This window comes from Lasioglossum baleicum, chromosome 14 (genome assembly GCF_051020765.1).
Source record: "Lasioglossum baleicum chromosome 14, iyLasBale1, whole genome shotgun sequence".
Lineage (NCBI taxonomy): Eukaryota > Metazoa > Arthropoda > Insecta > Hymenoptera > Halictidae > Lasioglossum > Lasioglossum baleicum.
The window spans coordinates 12139015-12159745 of record NC_134942.1 but is presented as its reverse complement, the minus strand read 5'-3'; the positions used below and the strand labels follow the sequence as shown (position 1 = coordinate 12159745).

At 34.0% G+C, this 20731-nt stretch overlaps 2 protein-coding genes across 3 annotated transcripts in view; one reads left to right on the top strand and one right to left on the bottom strand.

The window, feature by feature from the left end:
• Window positions 1–2666, top strand: part of LOC143215960 (neuropeptide CCHamide-2) — a 31160-nt gene extending 28494 nt beyond the window's left edge. The window contains exons 2-3 of the mRNA XM_076438607.1: window positions 1899–2161; window positions 2280–2666. Coding sequence (XP_076294722.1) covers window positions 1899–2161; window positions 2280–2333 — 317 coding nt within the window. The 3' untranslated portion in view covers window positions 2334–2666. The remainder of the gene's footprint in view (window positions 1–1898; window positions 2162–2279) is intronic.
• Window positions 1468–16853, bottom strand: LOC143215956 (synaptic vesicle glycoprotein 2C). Of its 2 annotated transcripts, XM_076438602.1 has the most exons (12): window positions 16567–16852; window positions 11557–11619; window positions 11247–11408; window positions 9695–9857; window positions 9054–9175; window positions 8262–8506; window positions 7393–7553; window positions 6466–6664; window positions 5404–5518; window positions 4965–5124; window positions 4776–4903; window positions 1481–3973 (listed from the first exon to the last, which is right to left on the bottom strand). In XM_076438602.1, the coding sequence occupies exons 1-12, from the start codon at window positions 16589–16591 to the stop codon at window positions 3903–3905; spliced, it is 1614 nt and encodes a 537-aa protein (XP_076294717.1). In that variant the 5' UTR covers window positions 16592–16852; the 3' UTR covers window positions 1481–3902. The 2 variants fall into 2 exon arrangements, with proteins under 2 accessions (XP_076294718.1, XP_076294717.1); XM_076438603.1 differs by lacking the exon at window positions 6466–6664 and having other exon boundaries at window positions 1468–3973; window positions 7491–7553; window positions 16567–16853.
• Window positions 16854–20731: the final 3878 nt, after the last annotated feature.

Here is a 20731-nt window from a genome sequence, read left to right as displayed (position 1 = left end):
TTTTCAAGTTGCCCTTCTAAACTAAAATACTTTCATTTGATCCTTAACCCTTTGCACTCCGAATCATTTTTTTCAATTTTGTTGCCAGAACGCCCTACTATTTTATTTGAAATTTACTTCAAAGTAAGTAAAGCAGTCCCTTGACTGCTAAGTAGCTATTTTAAATAATTCTGTTTACTAATAATATTAAGTATAGATCTCAAACTCTGTTGTAATTTATATTTGTGGTACTTATATTTGTTTTTAACTAAGAAAGAAGACAATTACATAAATAAAGGAAGAACCATGCAACCTTGTAAGCCTAATAAAATGGAGTTAAATCTAACATTTTTTTTCGCATATAAGGATACTGTGAAAAAAAAGATTTTGTTTGGGGAACTTTAAGCAACATTTCAGCTGTATTCTCATATTTTTTCTTGCCCCGTGTAGTAACATTTGCGGGGCAAGTGCATCTCAGTGTTTTTCTCAATAAACTTTAAAAAATACAATAAAAACGGTTTATTTAATGTAAAGCTACATCAATATTTGTTGTACTTACCTAAAATAACAACACAGAATATATTAATAACTTGTAAGAGCTATTGTACGCACGTTCAGTGCGTATTATTTATTACTTATTATATTATAATAAAAATAACCAATTAACGGACTTGCCCCGTAGACGGACTTACCTCACTACACCTTACAGAGAAATCCAAAAATTATACAATATGTTAAATATCTTCGTAAAAAATGAGATATTAGTGAAAAAGCTCGGACACATATCTGCTTATTTTGTCTCTATAATCACCACAAAAAGTTTCATCAAAATCGGCGTTCCCACAGATGTGGCCTTTTCTTGTGACTAGTAAGAATAAAACATATCGTTTTCTCAAAGAAATGTGAAGGATATGGAAAATAAGAATGGCTAATGTACTTTCACGTTATTGAAGGAGAATTTTCCATAAGAATGACATAAAATATAATCGTGAACGCGTAACATGAAGCGAGCCGAGCAGTCGCGATGGAATAATGAATCAGCCATTGGCTTAGGCGCTTCAAGTGAGCGGATAAACTGAAAATTAAAGTAAAAAGAGGCGGAAACGTGATTCGTTGCACGTTGCACGTGACCCGTGGCAAAATAGAAAAGGGAGAGAGGAACGAGGGCGTCGCGCGCGAATTTATTCACTCAATTATTATCGCAAACGAAGCCGGGGCTTAATCGATCGTTCGTTTCGAGCTTCTTTCCGTCAACGCTTAAACGCGCCTGTTCGTGCGTTTTAAAAGCTTCGAAAGCTCTCTGAAGAAACCGGATTGAAGGAGAATCGTCCCATAGCGCGAGTTTTTCTACATACAAACGATGTCGTCTAGATATAATGCAGATAACGTATAAAAATGATCCACTGGTCCTTTCGTGCCTTTTGATTGGTCCGACAGCGAAATATAGTAAAGCTAACCGAACAAAAGGGGAACACTATTTGACAAATTATTGTTAGAAAGTTCCTTCCCTTCCATAATTAAGCCTTCAGGACCTTTAAAGGATTTATGGAAGAATCGAATGTGCGAAAATTTATTGATTTAACTCTTCTATTTAGTTTTGTTACTTTTATTAGCTTTTATTAAGAGTTATTTATTTTAAACAATTTATGCAATCATGACAAAAATGAGTCGGTGAAATAGAAAACGGTAACAACATCAAGGGAATTTCTGATATACTATTTTCAATTTATTAAATCTACTAAGGAGAGGAGTAATTGTTTATTATATTTGGCTCCTGTTTCTGGCAGTCGATGTGCAAATTTGTTATTTTGCATAGAAACCCGCAGTCGAGTAATATATCGGTGCCACCCTTTACACGCTTGCCAAATATTGAAATGTTCGAATTAGATGTAATTATTAATATTTCACATTTTTTGCAGGTGGTTGTTCCGCATTTGGTCATTCCTGTTTCGGCGGTCATGGCAAGAGGTTCGATCCACATATACGAGACAACGCCTTTCCGGACAACGAGGGAACCACCAGCGATAGGAATCAAGAATTAGGATCAGTTCGTTTAAATAATGATTTCGCCATACCTATGCAAAAGTTCGATGAACAAGGAAAATTGCTGTTCCCTCAGACACGTCGTCCAGATTCCACGAAGATCAATCCTTACACGTTGTCGTTCATTTTCGGAAATTGGGTGGGTACATCTTTATATGTGGGTACGCTTTATAATATTCGCCCTTGTACACGATACAAGAACTAATATTTCTTCGTTTTCGTTCGTAAGTTTTAAAATTAAATTCATTTGATTGCAGTTGACATCGCATCGCCGGCTTCATCAATCGGACCTGGACCTTAATAACGAATAAATAATTAGGGGTTCTGTTGTATTTTAGATTTACCATTAGATAATAAAAATCACATGAAGTTAATAAATGCAAGAGTTTTAATGAGATAAATCTTGGTTGCTGTAATGTCGTGATGTTGTCAATTGTTTTTTCGATTTATAGAGGATGTAAATGATTAAGTAACTGTTGGTATTCTGCGTGCATTGTTTCCAGTTACATCAGATAAAAATTATTGTATTTTGCTATTGTGGCATGTATATTCCGCTTCTTTTTATAATGACGCGCAGTTGTATATATAATTTACATTGTATGCAAGAATAGAGTAAACTAAATAAAATGTTATTCCTTAACAAATTCTCTGTACCCTGAGTTGCAAAGCTGTCTTTGTTTTGACTTCCTTTTGGGTCTTTGCGACTTCTTCATAGTGAGTCTCGGTCCCTTGGACAATTAGTATTATCCTCCATTTATGAGATATATTTCCTCTTCAAATATTTTATATATCGAGGATTACATTCAGCTAATAGTTACATAGTTCGAATGAATTTCAATATTCTAAGATAGAATGTAAAAGCAAACGCTATCTATTATCCCTTTCTAAGACTTGAATGCTTCTATGAGACATATACACAATTGTACGTGCTACTTAACACACTAGATACAGGTTTGCGTTGACGTGAGTACATGTGTATTGTTTCACGGCGCTCGCATTCGTGATATTTCGTGTTCTTGATCGTGTTTTCAGTATCGCGGTTTGTTCTAATTCTACGTATCGCGATTTTTCGACTTGTCTCTATCACGATTTTCCGAGTTCTGTCGATTCTGGTTGTGTTCTGGAAAGAGAAACTTTGTCGGTGAGGCATCGGAATTTATTAACGCCAAATCATAACCTGACTAAACTAGTCGTAAATATCTAATTAAACGATGGGAACAGCGCAATACGTGTGCTACATGATCATGTAGAAATGTAGAAAAATAGAGATCATATATAAAAAAATTAATAAATCGAGACCTAGAGAACAATGATTGAATTTTAACTCTCCACTGATAATATGACGCTAATTACTTTCGAAGTAAAAAGATCTGTTACGTTTTTTAAGAAAAGGGATGGAAAGAAGGTCTTACTTGTTCTAAAACAACAAAACAGATTTATTGTCCAACAAAACTGTTGCATTCTCTTCTATTCATTGTATCATTTGCTACTACTCACTTAATCTATTACGCGGCAATTCACTCGTCGACCAAATGTTTAGAAACAATATAGGACAGTATAATTGCCCTAAGATTATTCCACGCGGTGCAGTCACGAGATTTATTTAAAATAATATCTCACTTACGACACGCAGTCGTTTTACGGTTCGCTTATTTTATAATTCTATGCATACATTATAAAACGTGTGGAGATCTTACGCTATATGAGTGTAACTGTACCGTATTTACATATTTACATGATGGGAAATCATGCACCTGAATTACACGTTGATGAACAAACAAGGAAATAATGTATTTACATGTGGTATACTTTGTTACAAGTAGCTCAATCCTCAGGCTTCAACCGGTTCGATTGAAGGTAATGTCCGAAAGATATTGTCGTCAAATGACGTTCTTCGATTTATCCGTTTCCGAGTACTTTCTGGGCAACACACTCACTAGTAAGGCCGATACTGAAAAGCCGAAGAAAAATTTAAGAATTTTAGCATTTTTTCAACGTCAACTTGAAGGCTCCTTTATCTTCACTATCTTCGATTTGTGAGAAATATAATACAAAAGGAAATTGTCAGACTTTCAACTTTAAGAATTCTTTCTGTTCTAAAACTAATCAACAAACAATGAAGTACAGTAAATCCTCTATCGACGCAAAAGCTTCGGGGAGGTGCGTTTGCATCGATCGTAGAGGGACACTAATTTTTTTAGCGTATAAGCCCGAGCCGAACCTAGAGAAGGACAGCGCGTGTAAAGAGAGACCGCGCGCGGCCGAAGTGACTGCGACTCGCCGCGTCTCTTTCTTTCCCATACGCTGTCCTTCCTTGTGCCCGAAACGTTCATCGTCAAATAATCGCACGGGCAGAGGCCCGTGGAATTCAAAGGAACTGTAGTGGTTCACACCGAGCCGAGATCAGATTACTACACTGGAGGGGATATTTCTTTGCGTCCATCGTGTAGCACCTTTTTGCGTCGTTAGAGGATTTACTGTAACAGTAAATTACGTTAACACTAACCGTACCGGGTACAAAATATGTCGAATATACATATATTGTTTTATAAAAATTACATGGCTGAATTTATTTAGATTTTTCACAATTTTTATAATAATACGTGCTCGAATAAAGAAATTGATTGAATAATTTCGAATGTAAGCATCCGTATAATTTCAATAATTAAAAAATGAACAATATGAAAGCGATCGTTTGACCTGTCCTGGTACGGTTAGTGTTTATTTATTTATAAAAGGCAAAATCTCTTTACCTAGAGAAGCGGAGCCAATGAGAACGAAGGGACCTATACAGGACAGTTTGAACAAAACTGGAAACAGTAGATTGCCTATAACAGCTCCCAATCTACCAACCATCATCACCAAACTAACAGCCATCGTTCTGAAAGAAAATCAGGCATTAAAGTGAAGAAATCTAATGGTTTTTTTTTGTATTACTATACCTTAAACACGTTGGAAAATTATCGACGATAATGTTGAGCACGCAAGCACCACCTATACTCGACATGGCTACGAAAACTGAACTTAATCCAAGAATACTGTCGGTATTCTGTGCCCAGTACAAGGATCCACAACAAGCTGCGGCTACCATGAAACAGGTGGCTGAAAGTAAGAAATTGTTAATTATTACTAACAAGTAAGTGTATCATTGGATACGAAGAAAAATTTGATATTACTATACTAGGCATGTGCACAATAATGTACAATAATTAATATTATTTAAATTTCTACTTTACTAATGTATAATTTAAATAATGCCAAGCCTAAATCATACAGTGGGCAGACTTTTGCAATATACACAACGTTAAATTGAAATCACGATTTATCTTATGATTAGCATACGTTAATTTTTTAAAGTGTGTTGTAATTCAGTAAGTTTACCTATAAGCTTCTTTTTCCCTACAACTGTAATCAACGAGCCAGCCAAAGTATACCCTACGACTCCCGTTGTAGCAATTACGATGGAATTAATGAAGACTCTCGCGTTTAAGACCGCCTGAAATCACATACAAATGAGGGCTCACACATGTAAAATAACACTTTATACTGCGGAGTCTCGAAAGGTTTCATTTCAACATATGTTTATGTGAGTTTTCTGCAGAGATCTTAATAAGAGATGTAGAAGCTAATTGCAGTAATCGGGATAAGTCATATTTCATTTTTAGTTGTGAGTAACTTTTCCTTCTTCTTAATTATCCTTGTCAACAATATTTCTTACTGTAAATTTGTGACTTTTAATTTAAAATTACCAATACTTGCATTCCACAATTTTCTTGATTCAACATATTTTAAACATTTTATCTGTGATATACATATATTCCAATATATTATATTATATTGTTGTCTTAAGTACTTTATAAAATCATACTAGAACTCGCAAACGAAAAATTTTACAGACAAAGATAACCCGAAATCATTATTTTCTTGCGTCGAATGTTAATTTTGAAAAAATTTGATTGAGATCCAAAAATTTATAACGTAAATTAGTGTTGGGCACGTGTGCCTCAACTGAAGCGAAACCATCCCCACCATAGCGCCCACTCTCCCCTCACGGTATCGTGCGTAGCCACAAAGGTAGAGGGGGAAGCAAGCGATTTTGGCGTACACAATTGTTTCAAATTGAGTGCAACGTTAGGATTAGTAAAATTGAATGCAACTTTCGTACTGTTTAATGAGTGAAATTCTTGATAGAATAAACAAGTAGTATGTTTTTAATAATTAAGTCATAGAATCTCTAATAGAAATTCTATGTTTTCTACGTTCTTTTCATTATTTTCCCAACTATGTTCCAATTCTCCGTTCTTTTCATTATTTTTCCAACTATGTTCCAATTCTACGTTCTTTTCATTATCTTTCCAACTGTGATTAGAATGGAAATACGACTTGTCCCAAATTTTTAACTAACGATAATGAAGAAAAATATTACAATTTGAAATATAATACCGGTATGCACACTAGTGACGCAGCAGTGTCTAATGTCTCATTTGCGAAACTCGCCGAGGAATTACTATTCGCAGGCTGCTGTCCCAGCATGTAGCAAAATCGTGGTTGTGAGCTCGTATAATTGAGTTTCGCGTGATTATTCTTAAAAAGTTCCATCATTGAAAACAATTGAGGCATCCACAGTCTGATCGAGTTCGATCTATAAATTTAAGAATTGTTTGATTGTTTTGCATGCTTGGTGATTCACATTATTCATCACCATTGACTGTTAAAATACGTCTGAACTATTGGGAAACAATTAAAGCAAGTTAAAAGACAAAATCTTGTTTTCCTTTCAGTATATTGCTTTTATAAGACACTGTAATCAATTATTTTACAAAAATTATTGGATTAAAGGTACTAGTAAATTCCTTGTAGTGTCGCCAGATGAGAAAAAGTTACCCTCTCTCTGCCAGTAGGTGGAAGGGTGGGGATAGCGTCGTGGAAGGGGAAGGCAGAGTGGGAACACAGTCTTGATCTGGCAACACTAATTCCTTGAGACCTCCAAGTAATTTAATTTGTGGTTCAATGTTGCGTAATATTTTTTGAGAAAATTTGATTACAATAAAAATTTCAGGAAAACACAATGTAAGATTGCATAACACTACATCTACCATGGTTAAATGACCAATTTGTCTCCATGGAAAGCGAAAATTTCATTATTCGAGCACAATAACGATAAAGAAACAAACCATACAAAATCTAAATAAATGCAGTCTTCTCACTTTTATAAAGCAACACATACTAGTCACTTCTAGTATTCGGAAGCTTTGATGTTAAATCATGCTCAATACTACACAAGGAAAGCTTATACGTATTTCAAGGTGTATTTCAAGAGTCAAAGGCAGTGAAATTACCATTTCGATAGAAAGATTAATTGATTCTAACCCAATTGTAGCACCAAGTTGAATCACACCTATAGCAATGAGTTTGTAAATATTTGGTGGCACGAAAAGAGGTTTAATCTGGTGCAAGCACGAACGTACTTTGTCTCTTATGGTATCGGTGGTCGCTTCAGAACAGTCGAACTCTTCTTCGAGATCCTTTATCTGTAAACGAAGATCATTATTAACCCTTTGCACTCCGAATTATTGTTCAATTTTATTGCCAACAACTCCCTACTATTTTAAGTGTTTCATTTGAAATTTACTTCAAAGGACAGTTTCTTAACTGCTACTTATTTTAAACTATTTTGTTTACTAATTTTATTAAATATAGATCTCAAACTCTGTTGCAATTTATATTTGTGGAACTTATATTTGGTTTTAACACTAGAACTACCGGGTGAGTCAAAATGACATGCTCCTCATTTGTTTTCTCAGAAATATTAAAATTATAAATACGTTTTCCTGAGAAATTTTTTTAGTGAACTTCTCTATTGAAGTACATATTTAAATAAAACTGGTACGAAGTCTAAATAAATGCAATTTTGTCATTATTATAAGGCAATGTATGACAATTGCGCTTAGTGCTCGGTGGTTTTAGTGCTAACTAAAAAATAAGAAATTAAATAAATAAAGGAAGAACCAAATACATATAAAAACCCGTTTCATTTACATTTTTCTTTCTCTAATGTCGAGTCACACTCGACAAAGGAGTGGAAAGGGTTAAATTAACAAATGATTACTCCAAATCTTCATCACAAGACTGTCTCGTTCTCGTACGGGAAGGAGTTAATAATTAAAAGCAAATAATGTTTACAACGACTTGGTTAAACAGCGTAAATTTGATGAAACACATTGTTTAGTATTTCCTACCGGATATGTGTCCGGATCTTTGCCGGTGTTGACCGCGTATATTCTCTTGAAAACCTCCAGAGCCTCTTCCCTTCGTCCTTTCAAAAGAAGGAAACGTGGACTTTCCGGAAATGCGAACATTGCTATACAGGCAAGGAATTCCGGCAACGAACAAATTGCCAAAAATACTCTCCAGGAACTGATCTCTACCATTTTGCCCAGTAAGTTCATGTTCCATTTCTGGGGTATGATCAGCCACGCGATACCTGCATAAATCAATTTCATACTTTTACAATACTACTGTGAAATATCCAAGTACAGTAAATCCTCTATCGACGCAAAAGCTTCGGGGAGGTCCGTTTGCATCGATCGTAGAGGGACGCTATTTTTTTAAGCTTCAAAGGCTGAACCGAACGTAGAGGAGGACAGCGCGTGTAAAGAGAGACCGCGCGCGGCCGAAGCACTTGAGATTCTCCGCGTCTCTTTCCTTCCCATACGCTGTCCTTCCTTGCGCCAAAACGTTAATCGTCAAACAGTCGCACGGGCCTTTGAACTGTGCCGACGATTATGACTCTCCGCGTCGCATTAGTAGTGGTTCACACCGATATACCCGAGCCGAGATCAGATTACTAAAGCGGAGAGGATATTTTTTGCGTCGATAGAGGATTTACTGTAGAACCAATAATATGTTCAGAAAGAAAATAATATTCAATTCATTTGCAAGTACTATTATTCTTAGATTTGACTTGTGTTTTGTGTGAAAATGAAACGCATGTCGCGAATTGTAAATAAAATATAAAGATATATACTTACAAGGCAAAGAAATGTTACCAAGTGAGAAAAATACACCTAACCACATATACGTTCGAGATCGATTGGTTTCGTTGTGCACTTCCGCTAAATATGACATTAGGGCAGCATATGGGCCGGATATGCTGAAAATTTTAATCCATATTGCAACAGCCCACATTTTGTCGAGGTAAGTCCTCATTAATAATTTACAAATTTGAGATCATGGTAAGAACACTACAGTAGGACCTCGATTAACCGACCTGATCGGGACACAATCAGCCCGGACAAATTAAGGCCCGGTGGATAATCGAGACCCGAGGGACATAGTTAAAAATGTACATTATATTCCAAAATAAATTTTCTATTTTTGATAAATTTATTTCCCTTCATAATATAATCATATTTAAATCGAGGTCCTACTGTATTTATAGAAACTAAAGGACAAAAGAACATTTCCATATTTTTATTTTCCATATATGTATATGAATATAAAAAATATGAATAGTGAACGGTTAATACTAAAAAAACCAATATATTTTTAGAAGCGATTCTATATCGACATAATATAAATGTAGGTTCGCAATCTCAATATTATAACCATTTTTAACACCTGCCGACGAGTAAACATTTGCTCTATCCAACAAACTATCGTATCAACTTACGTCACGCCGTCGAGAAATTTGAAAAAAATTAAAAGCCAAGATTTGTGCGAAAAACATGATGCCAGACTCAAGACTCCAGTGACCATATAACCGTAAAACATGATCTTCTTACGACCATAAGTGTCGGTCATGAATCCCCAGAAAAACGAGGTGCTGATCATTCCTGAAATCAATCGTATCGTCAGTAACAACTGTTGAATTATCAATCCATTATGCAATGGTTAAAACGTCGAGAGAAAAATAATTTTCTCTTTTAAGATTCAAAATGTTGTTTATGTTCCAGTTAATTAGTCTCGGTTATGTTCGTGAACATGAATTATGGAATTTGTTGGCGTCACAATTCGCTACGCTTTGGGTACATATGGACATTGTTTATGCAAATTTATTCGTCATTACAGTTACAAACTGCAACTGTTCCTGTTCAAGTTATCATAATTGCAATGTAAAGATAGTAGTAAATTTGACAACAGCTGTATGTATATGTCAAATTACGTATAATCATTATTTATATATAGAAAGTAAGTTCCTTTAAGAAATATTTCTTTTAAAAAAATATGAGCACAATAATTTCTTTACAAAAAAATTCATATTTATAAAATACAATGAAAATTAAATACTTTTGTAAACAATATTTTTTTATCTAATCAACTACAACTTATTTTTTGAGTACACCTCGTATTCTCCACTGTAACCAAAAATTTGAATATTATGTTCCAAAATTAGTGCAAAATGTACAAAGGTTTATAACTATTTCTTAAATTTCTGTCCATTTCTCTCTTTCCCTTTCCTCAGTCTACTGGAATAATGCGTCTACATTGTTTCGTACGAAGAATCAATCATTATATCACCGGTTATAGATTCATTTTCGTAATGTCCAAGGCAATAAATATTTTGTCACAGCAGATCGATTATAAGAATTTAAAATATTGGTAGACTTTATACTAAAACAAAGTTTATTTAAAAATAAAGTCCGAATAAATAAATAAAATAAAGTGCGAATTTTTCCCCAATTATATCATTTGTGGGTAATGATTTTTGCCGATCTGGAGGAGTTTTGTTTCATGGAGATCGAATTAGTTTAAATTCTCGCGAAATGTGAAAAGATTTGCAAAAACTTGGCTTTATTTACCACGTTCGTATTCTTAAAAATACATTCCCTAATCGGACCATACTATACACCAGGCCTGGCCAGTTGGTACTCCACGAGTTGATGACGTAGAATCGGCTACCCCCACCCGGCCGGCCAGCGCGAGAGGGGAAGAGTAAGAGATGGAAGTACTAAGAGATAGGAGTACTAAGAGAGGGGAATAGTAAGAGATGGAAGTACTAAGAGAGGGGAGTTCTAAGAGAGGGAAGTCCTAAGAGAGGGAAATAGTAACAGAGGAGAATAGTAAGAGGGGAGCTCAAGGCAAGTAAGGCGGATCGACTTTCGGAGCACCAGTTATCTAGGCCTCCTATACACCGTGTTCTAATCAAATTCGAAGCGTACCGACCGTGCTTCAACCGAATCTATTGACAGGTTTAGTCACGATTGCCAATAAATGAATATCACCTGCGAATGTCATCGAGTTGAGGAGACCCTTGTCAAACATAGTGAGGCCCAGGTCACATTGTGCTGACGGTAACACGTACGATATAGCCGATGATGAAAAAATGCTAGAGAAACTCGCGGGCAACAGGGCCAGCAGCAACAAGTAGTTGAATTTTCCATAACCTGAGGGAAATTGACAAAATTTCAATTAAGACTGCTTACAAACTTTATAAAATGATGCCTGTAATAATTTGGTGATATTGCCTATCACAATTCAACTTGTAACTTTCGGTTGAAAAATTATAATTATTAGACAATCACGTGAACTTACCAGAGCTTATTATTGCCCGTTCAAAATTTGCTGGACCAGGGTCTTCAGACGTTACGTCTTTACCTATAATTAAAGAAAATTAAGAAAATAAATAATTAAAGACTTTCCAACACTACAAATTTTGCATAGCTAGGTACGATGTGCTAAGTATGAAGGTACGAAAACAATAAAGGTATAAAAATATTTAAATGAAGTATTAATAAATAATGATATTACGTTAAAATAATAGAAGAATTTCAAGGTAACATACACTGTAACCGACTGTAGCTCATCATTGAAATTATGTCGGCGATTCTTTGAAACATTCTCCACACACTATACACGGACAAGCTATTATTAGAAAACCGACACTGCTTTTATTTTCGACGTGAATTTTTTAAAAATAGCGTCTACTTCAACTTTCCAGTTCTATTATTTTTATACACTGCGTGTACAAAATATTATAATATATTTATCATATACTATTTTTTTAATTGAATCGTTTATTTCGTTCTCCTGGTGTAAAAATATGCTTCAAACTAAAATTTTTAATTTTGTCAGCATAATTGTATTTGTCAATATTTGAATCCTCGGCAAAAATCAGTCTTAAAATCTGAGTAAATTTTAAATTATGCACACTGAATAAGAAATTTGTAAGATCTTATTTATAAAATGTGTACAATATTTATTTAATACGACCGAAATTCATAATAGATGACCGTTTAGGGATGTAGAATTTTCTAACACACACGTTTGTTTCACTAACTATTTTCTTAATTCGTGTCACCAAATTATTAAATGTAACTTATAGTTGCTTTGATCACCTACAATTTACTTATTAGTAAAATGTATTAATAGTAATAGTTTATCACTTTACGGTCGCATCTTAAACAATCACGTATCGAAGTAACGATTTCAACTGCGAGTAATTCGAATGAGGTAATGGAGGTGAACAAAGCTTGACTGGCGAGCGAGTATGCGACAGAATTTGAAGCTGAATAGGTGTTTACATTTGAGGTTCATGCTTGATTGTTTTGGCTTATCGGTACGCGTATCTTCAATATAGGGTGCCTAAATGGATTTCAATGTTTCAGTAAAACTATGTTTGAATTATTCTAACTTTGCTAATATTGATTACTGATTCGAATAGGTACTCGTTAATTATTTTCAAGCTGAAATATTATAATCGGAAAATATTTTCTATAACAAGCTACAGGCTATGCTACAATACAATAATAATTATCATTAGGTACAAACTTGTTTATTAACTTTCATTTAACACATTCACTGCCACAAGTGCTCACAACAGTCACACGAAAGTATAACAATTTATTTAATAATATAAGAACAGATAGACAAGATTTTATTAAAATTATTTTTGTAATCTTCTGAACTGAGATGCAACATTTAGTCGATTATGATAAACATTGTATCTATTGTTCTCTCTCTCTCTCTCTCTCTCTCTTTTGTGTATAATTAATATAAGTTATATTCCATATACATAAAATTGAATATTATCTGTAGAAGCATTTTAATGTCGTTTTGGAAAACTGAGCTCTCGAAGTTGGGGCTTATTTTATAAAAATTAGAACTTTATAGCAATTGGGGGTGTTTTATGTATTTACTTGTGACATAATTCAGTTTTTAATAGTACGTTTTCGTTAGCATTATGGTAGAGTTATCGTGGAAGAGTTCTTCAATTGTTTTCTAAGAATTACATGGCCTCGGACGATATCAATTGATTCTTATTACAATAAGAAATAGGAACACTTGTATATGCAGGTATTTATACAAAGATAAGAATAATGAACTTTGTTTCGTTAGCGATGAATGAAATCAGTATCTCGTGAAAATTATTACTTCTATAAAAGGGTTCAATAAATGTAGAGATGAAAGTTTCTCATAGAAATACTTGTCACATGTTCCATTACCAGTCACACCAGTGTTTTATTGTAAAATCACGATGCAAAGTGAAAGTGTCAATTCATTCAATGAAGTTAGAACAACTTGAATTTAATGACTTTCCTCACGGAAGAACCTAATGATTTTCTTTACGCAAGAATTTAATCTGTATTTGGTCATTTGATTTGCATTGGTCCACCTACGAAATATTACAAAATGCTTATTGGTAATATTAAACTTCACCATCACTTCACTCCCGTTTCCCCTCTCACGTATTTTCTTACGAAGAGGGGCGCATTATTATTAGTAACTCCCGGGCGCCAAATATGTTAGGTCGGCCCTGTTGATTGACAGGTGAATCTTTGCAACAATGTCCTATACGAACTGTGCACGGAAAGTCTGTCCGAAAGATATTCGTATATAACAAATTACTTCGATGCCATCGATAGCCAGGGAAACTTACATAATACGGAACAACGCGTGTTCAAGTATTGAAGGACATAAATATTAATAAACCGCCAATCCACTGTCCCTCTCCTGTCTGTTTGTCATATTCGAGTGATTACATATCGCTAGCTGATCGATAATTGCTTCTATTATAATATCGAGGCTGGTTAGTATATGTATAATATGTATATTGGGTTGGCAAGAAAGTAATTTCGGTATTTTAAGTTGAAATAAAGCCGAATTTTTGTATTCAAACAATGAACTTTAACTATTTAGTAATGAGATAATTTCCCTTTTGTTCGATGATCTTTTGTCAAAAATGTTAAATGAGAAAATTAAAATCGATTAAAGTCCATCGCTTGAATAAAGAAATTCGGTTTTATTTCACCTTAAAATACCGAGATTACTTTCTTGCTTCATGTAATGAATAGGAAATTATTTGGTTAGGAAATTATGTTTTAATATCATTTTAATAACATTTTCATGTTGATTCATCTTTCGATCTATAATTGCACTGTATGCCATGAGATTTGCATAATTGTAATCATGTCGTATTGATTGACTAATTAAACGTTACGTTATACAATGTTATGGTAATCGAGTTTTACTGGAAATTGTATTGAACGTTATTGCGTTGCATTATCAGTCTATAAAAAGTGGATGAGTGTGTTGCAAAATGTTGATATTTTGTTGATACTGTTTAGTTCAGTTATCGACACAGTGTGCATTAATGTTTTCATTTATTTGATGCCTATTGGAAGCCTATTAACACTAAACCTACCACCACCGGTCAAAATGACCTGTTTCAGATTTTTCTATTTTACAATTATTGCAATAGTAAAAATGATTTCATTAGAAATGATTGTATAGATATCTTTATTAGAGCACGTATTACAAAAGGAGCCGCACAAAGATTAAATAAAATTAATCTTGTCATTTGTATAAGGGAACATGTAAATACCAGTTACTTTTAAGGCTCGGTAGGTTTAGTGTTAATAAGCTTTTTAATGACCGAGCTGTATGCAAAAGAATGTATTAATAATAATTTCCGAATTGTAAGAACTTTTTTCAAAATCACATTGTACAAATATGTTGAATCACGAATGAAATTGCTGTCGCTGTCGAACAATTCAGTAAGAAATTCTAAATTGTTGATTTTTGGTTTCGAAAAGACTATTAGAAAATGGCTAGTAAGTAAAGTGCTTCGAAATTCGATTATTCGAGCATCGTGTGACCTAACAGGTTGACATAATCGAGGTCTCGTTTCAACATCCGAAAAAACTCATTGCTGTCACGCTGTTTACAGCATTGCTCGGCCGTGTTTGCTTACAAGCAACCCAAGAAAGTGCATCGCAAAGCACAAACCGTGTCGAGAAAAGAAGTGCATTATTTTACGTGACGCTCGAAAGAATTCGAGTCGCGCGCACTACGTGATTTTTCGGTTTTTCAGTTTCGTTATAGCGAGACTAATAAACGTCAGGAAAAAATAATGTTTGACAGTAATATTCCATACCAGGTTATCTTTAGTGGCGACAACCTTCGTGTAGTTTGAATTTCCGAACTTGAAATCCTGCGCGCATCGACTTTCCACAATACGTTGGATGCAGTTTTACTACTGTTTTATAACTTGTCGAAACCGATAATTTTTGTGAAACCGATTTTTACAGTCACGACTCTTTGCAAAAACCTTGGCTCGTGTGTACACTGTAGAAAGAATAATTTCATACAGAATTGAACACAATAATGTGTATCATTTTATAATATTTTAATATATGTTATTTTACGTGTTGATTTGAAAAATTATAGAAGATGACACATTATATATTGCTGTTGTCGAATTATTATAAATCTTATATGTTTCTCACACATTTTATTTTCGTGACTTTGATTTAAACAATTTTGAAAAACGTCAGGTTACACACTGCTGTCTGATATAATTATATTATTACAATTCTCACACGTTTCTTTTTTATTTTATCTTCACGTATGATTGAAAAATTTTTATAAAACGTCAGTATAAAATGCTAGTTAATTTGTCTTTTTCTCAATAAATTTACCGGAAATGAAATTTGAGTACATAACCCGCTGAAGACAGTAGTGTTCCGTGAATAATGAAATTGTTGTAAAACAGTTGTCTAATAGTTTAAAAGTCTATGACCCACTAGGGATGTTTTGTAAGTGTTTCAATATTGAGCGCAGGTTTTTACGCAGTCTAGAATAATCTCTTCGTGGATTATTATTTAAATGGTAATTTTGAAACCTCTTTTATTCTTTTTGATATATTCATATGTCAATAAATGTTTGGTAGATGATGTGTAAATTGCTCACGTTTTCCACTTATACATAGTTTAATTCTGCATGTATCACTATCTTTTCCACTGAAAGAACCATTTTCCTGTCGACTGTACTACGTTACAAACGATATTTCACACAGTACAATTACATACATCACGTATATAATACTACATTCCTATGGAATTGTATTTTATAGTGCAATACAATGTATACCAAGAAACCATACCAAGAAAAATTGGTGGAGAGTGTTCAACCGCTCTCACCCCAGCAATTCAAAAGGGACTGTAAAAAGCAACGTTTCACCAGTTTACAGACGGAGGCACTCAATTTTTAGAGACTAAATCTGGCCACAATATGATGATCTGTTACACCGCACAAAAAACTTGCCTGTTCCGTTGACTAACGAATTCATTAAATATCCTCTGCGCTGCTTCGCTGTCCCCAATTGGTCGAAAACGGGTCCCACGAGAGAAGAGCACAACAGGAAAATGTTAAACAAATCAAAAAGAAGGAACGAAACGAACGTCGACCGAAAATAGAACGAAAAAAGAACCGAGGCAGTTTGTACGGTGGTAAAAATGCAACGTGCACCGTGAAACAACGACAAAACAAGCGCAGATTATATACTTCACCCGCAGCACATGCCCGTCGCGAAACTACAATTCACGTTGAAATCACACGCGGACGCAAAAGCCACCTGTGCCGTCTATGTAAATTCCGCCCTTGGTGGGGGCGAAACAGGTTGTTGAAGTAAATCGCGACTCTGATACGTGAAAAACTTACCTCCACCCACGCCGCGATTGTTTTATGTAAACCGCGATTGTTTCGTTCTCTTCCGCACATTTTATCGGACTTCCGCGAATTTTTCGCGAAGCCCCGAATGTCCACAATCTACACGGTTCAGCATATGTAAGTTATGCATAACTATAGCACGACTAAAGGTTCCAAGAGTTTTGAAAATTTCTATAATGATTTCCAAATGTTGACCATTAACCCCTTGCCCTACAGTGTCGAGTCAGACTCGACTAATAAATATGTATATTATTAATTTCCTTTAAACCGAAATAAAATTCTCTTTTTTTGTAGTTGATATACCTATGGAGAAAACATAGGCATACAATAAATATTTATTTTCATTTTTTTCTATGAAACTCTGAACGATGAAGAATTTCTGAACACTATAACCAAATAAAAAAATAAACAGTAGTGCAAGGGGTTAAACTGTAAATTCATGTCTGGACGATTGGGAACAGTTTGTAAAATTCACCTATCTTGATTCATACTATTTGCAATATAAATGTTCAAAGATACTACATGATTTTTACAATACGGATTTTTACAAAAGTAATATTTTCAACGATATTAATGATTCCAAGGAGTTAATATTATGTAGGCAATATTTTTGAGTACAGGAACACTGTAATAAACTTTATTTGGCAAGGTCATAATCAAGGTTATCCCTATCACATTTTCGAAGTTCGTTATCAGCTCATTGCATTCGCTAGTCATTCTGAAGGAATGAACTACGAATATAAATAAATGTGTGTGTTGAACACGTACTAATACATGCATTGGGTAAAAGTAGACGTCGTAAAAGCGATAGTTGTGTTTAACGTAATGTACAGTTGAGGAAGCAATCTTGCAAGTCAACTTTCTCTGTCTCAATTACGGTGTAACAGTTTCATAGTGTTACGTATTCTGTCTCTGTTCTGTAAATAGAAAATTCGGAAACATACCCAACCATCACATCTTGAAAATGCGTACATGAATAATTGTATATTCTTCGTTATTATTTGTAACATTTATACAAGGTGTATGATTATTTGATTTTATCACTAAAATGAAATTATTGGTAAACTAACCGTTCATAGGAACAATTTGGGTCAGATAAGAAATTATTTTGTAGAGATCATGGTTTAATTAGTTGTCCTATAGTGACATAACTTTTTTTTTTAATGGAGTCGTATAAAAATTTTAATTTAATAATAAATTTGAACAAAAATTGTAATAAGTTATTTATTTTGAAAATTATATTACAATTGGTCCTGGGCTAGTATGTAGTAGTACGTATTATAGATTTATGTGTTTATGTGCACATTATCACTACTTATAATATTCGACATAATTAGCTTAATTACAGAAAGTATTATTGTAGGAAACGTGGGAAGCGTTGTTGTAGAAAACAATGAAGTGCAAATTTTTATGTAGAAACACCTTGATACGACCTCTATGCATCTACCTACAAAAGATCTAGTTGTACCAGATTATTACTCTCCCGAAACTATTAACTTTCTATCAGAACCTATTACCAATTTGCCTATGATTCACATTTGTGAATTAAAATCGTACATCCTCTATATGTACAAGTCTGTAATCATGAAAGATATGCAAGCAAAAGCTTAAAAAGACTTATTCACGTTAATATTTACTACAATGGGGTGAAACACTTTTTACAATGCAGTAGGAAATTATATTGTTAAATTGAGCTAATAATTGTATAGTTAAATAGAATACGTTTTGATCCAAACTTTTTCTGATGACTTTATCATAAATTAGTCTTTCTTTCTAATACACATTTCAAGTATCTCCTTTAATGTGAGTTTATTTTGGTACGATATTCGACCTTTAACGACCTTTAACGATAGCTTCGGAACTGACTATCACTCAGCGATAAAAGAAATGCAGAACCTCGTTTATAAAAAATAGTAAAGACCTTGGTACCTCCTTTACGCTTCTATCCAGACAAGATCTGGTTAAACATTATAACCAGACTGCGGATCTTTATGCAAATTCTCATTTTCATACACTATTTTATGAAAAATGAAATAAAGGAAGAATTTTTTTGATTGATTGGGAGATTTCTTGCAGAGAAGATAAAATAACATATTTATAAATGCATAAAGATCGACAGTCTAGTTATAACTATTAACATTTACATCAATGTCCTCTTTTATGACATCCAACTTTCTTTGTAGCATTTGTTTTATCATCGCCAATAACTAAACATTCAAGATAAACAAAGTGATTGTCTCACCCTGTATAATGCTGCTAGAATGAAGAAATATATTGAGATTAAATGACTTTTTTAAGAAATGTAATTTGTTATACTATACAAAGATGAGAATTGAAGATGAAAAAGTGGTACGAGAGAATATTTTGTATTATTATGTTTACAAAAATAGTACAATCTCTTCTATAGTTTTCCTATACATACATGAAACGCTGGTTGCCAATTTCGCGAACACCCTGTATAGTCGCGATAATAACTCAACAACCACTTGTTGAAGACTCACTGAATGTGCGAACCTGTTGCGTGCATTAATGGAGCAATAACAATCGTTTAACTATCCAAACGGGATATCAGTGATTGATGTACAGTAGAGTGTTAATTATTATCCGAACCTCGACTATCCGAACCAGTGAATGAGATATGATTATTGTTTAGTCGATAGCACACGTTCTCTAGAAATATACCACAGATTACGAAACACATCCTAGAAATTTACTAACAAATAAAAATCCTTTAACGAGATCAGATCCAGTTTTGTACTGAACCAGTTTACGCTGATCTCAAGAGATCATTGCATAATTATTCATAGCTTCCATTTCCTATTGTCATCTGGTCATAAAAAAGCGACATAAGTGATGAAAATGTTGAAAATCATGCAATTTTGTGTTCATCCATTCTTATGAAGTAGAATTGAGATAATGCTTCAGATGAAGATGATACAGGCTTATGCAATGAACAGGTTGCGGATTTTAAGCAGTTATGGCAGAGTGGGTCGAACGTAAATCAGTGAGGCATGTAACATTAGAAGAATGTGAGAACATAATATTTACAAGTAACTAAAATTATTAAGCGAAGAAATCAATTTTTTATGGAGCTCTCTTGAAAACGATGCACAAACATTTTATTTCGCATGAAAGTCTGCAGATTAGTAATATACCATGAGATTAATTGTGAAATATTAAACGGTAGAAAGATTCAAAAAATTAAAAAATGTCGATATGTCTTTTGAAATTAATGCAAACGATTTCTATTTTGCTTACAGATCTGCAGTCTAGTATAACGAGGTACACAGATAAATTACGAAACAGTAAAAGTATTCAAAAAACTTAGAAATGTCGAAATATTAGTTAGAACAATTAAAATTCTTAGAAGAAAATGCAAATTTCTATGTGGCTGTCAGAGTCACCAGATTGAGACTCGTCTGCTCACTCCACCTCTCCCTTCTAGAGAGAGGGTAACTCTTTTCCCTCGATTCGAGTCAGTTCCCCTGATCTGCCAATTCGCCTGATCTGCCAGTCAATTTTTATTATAAAAATCTGCATATAATATAAATCTGCATAAATATATAAGTGTATAACAATAATAAACATATAAGAAGAAATAGAGTGGTCTATTCGAAATAAAATCGTCTCGACAACGCGAGCAGTAACCGGAAGTAGTGCAGCTAATGCGGGTCGATTGAAATGCCGAATGAATTAGCATGGTAAATTATCGCATCGAGTGTCTGTAGAGTCACACTAAAAAACTGTCAATATATAAGAA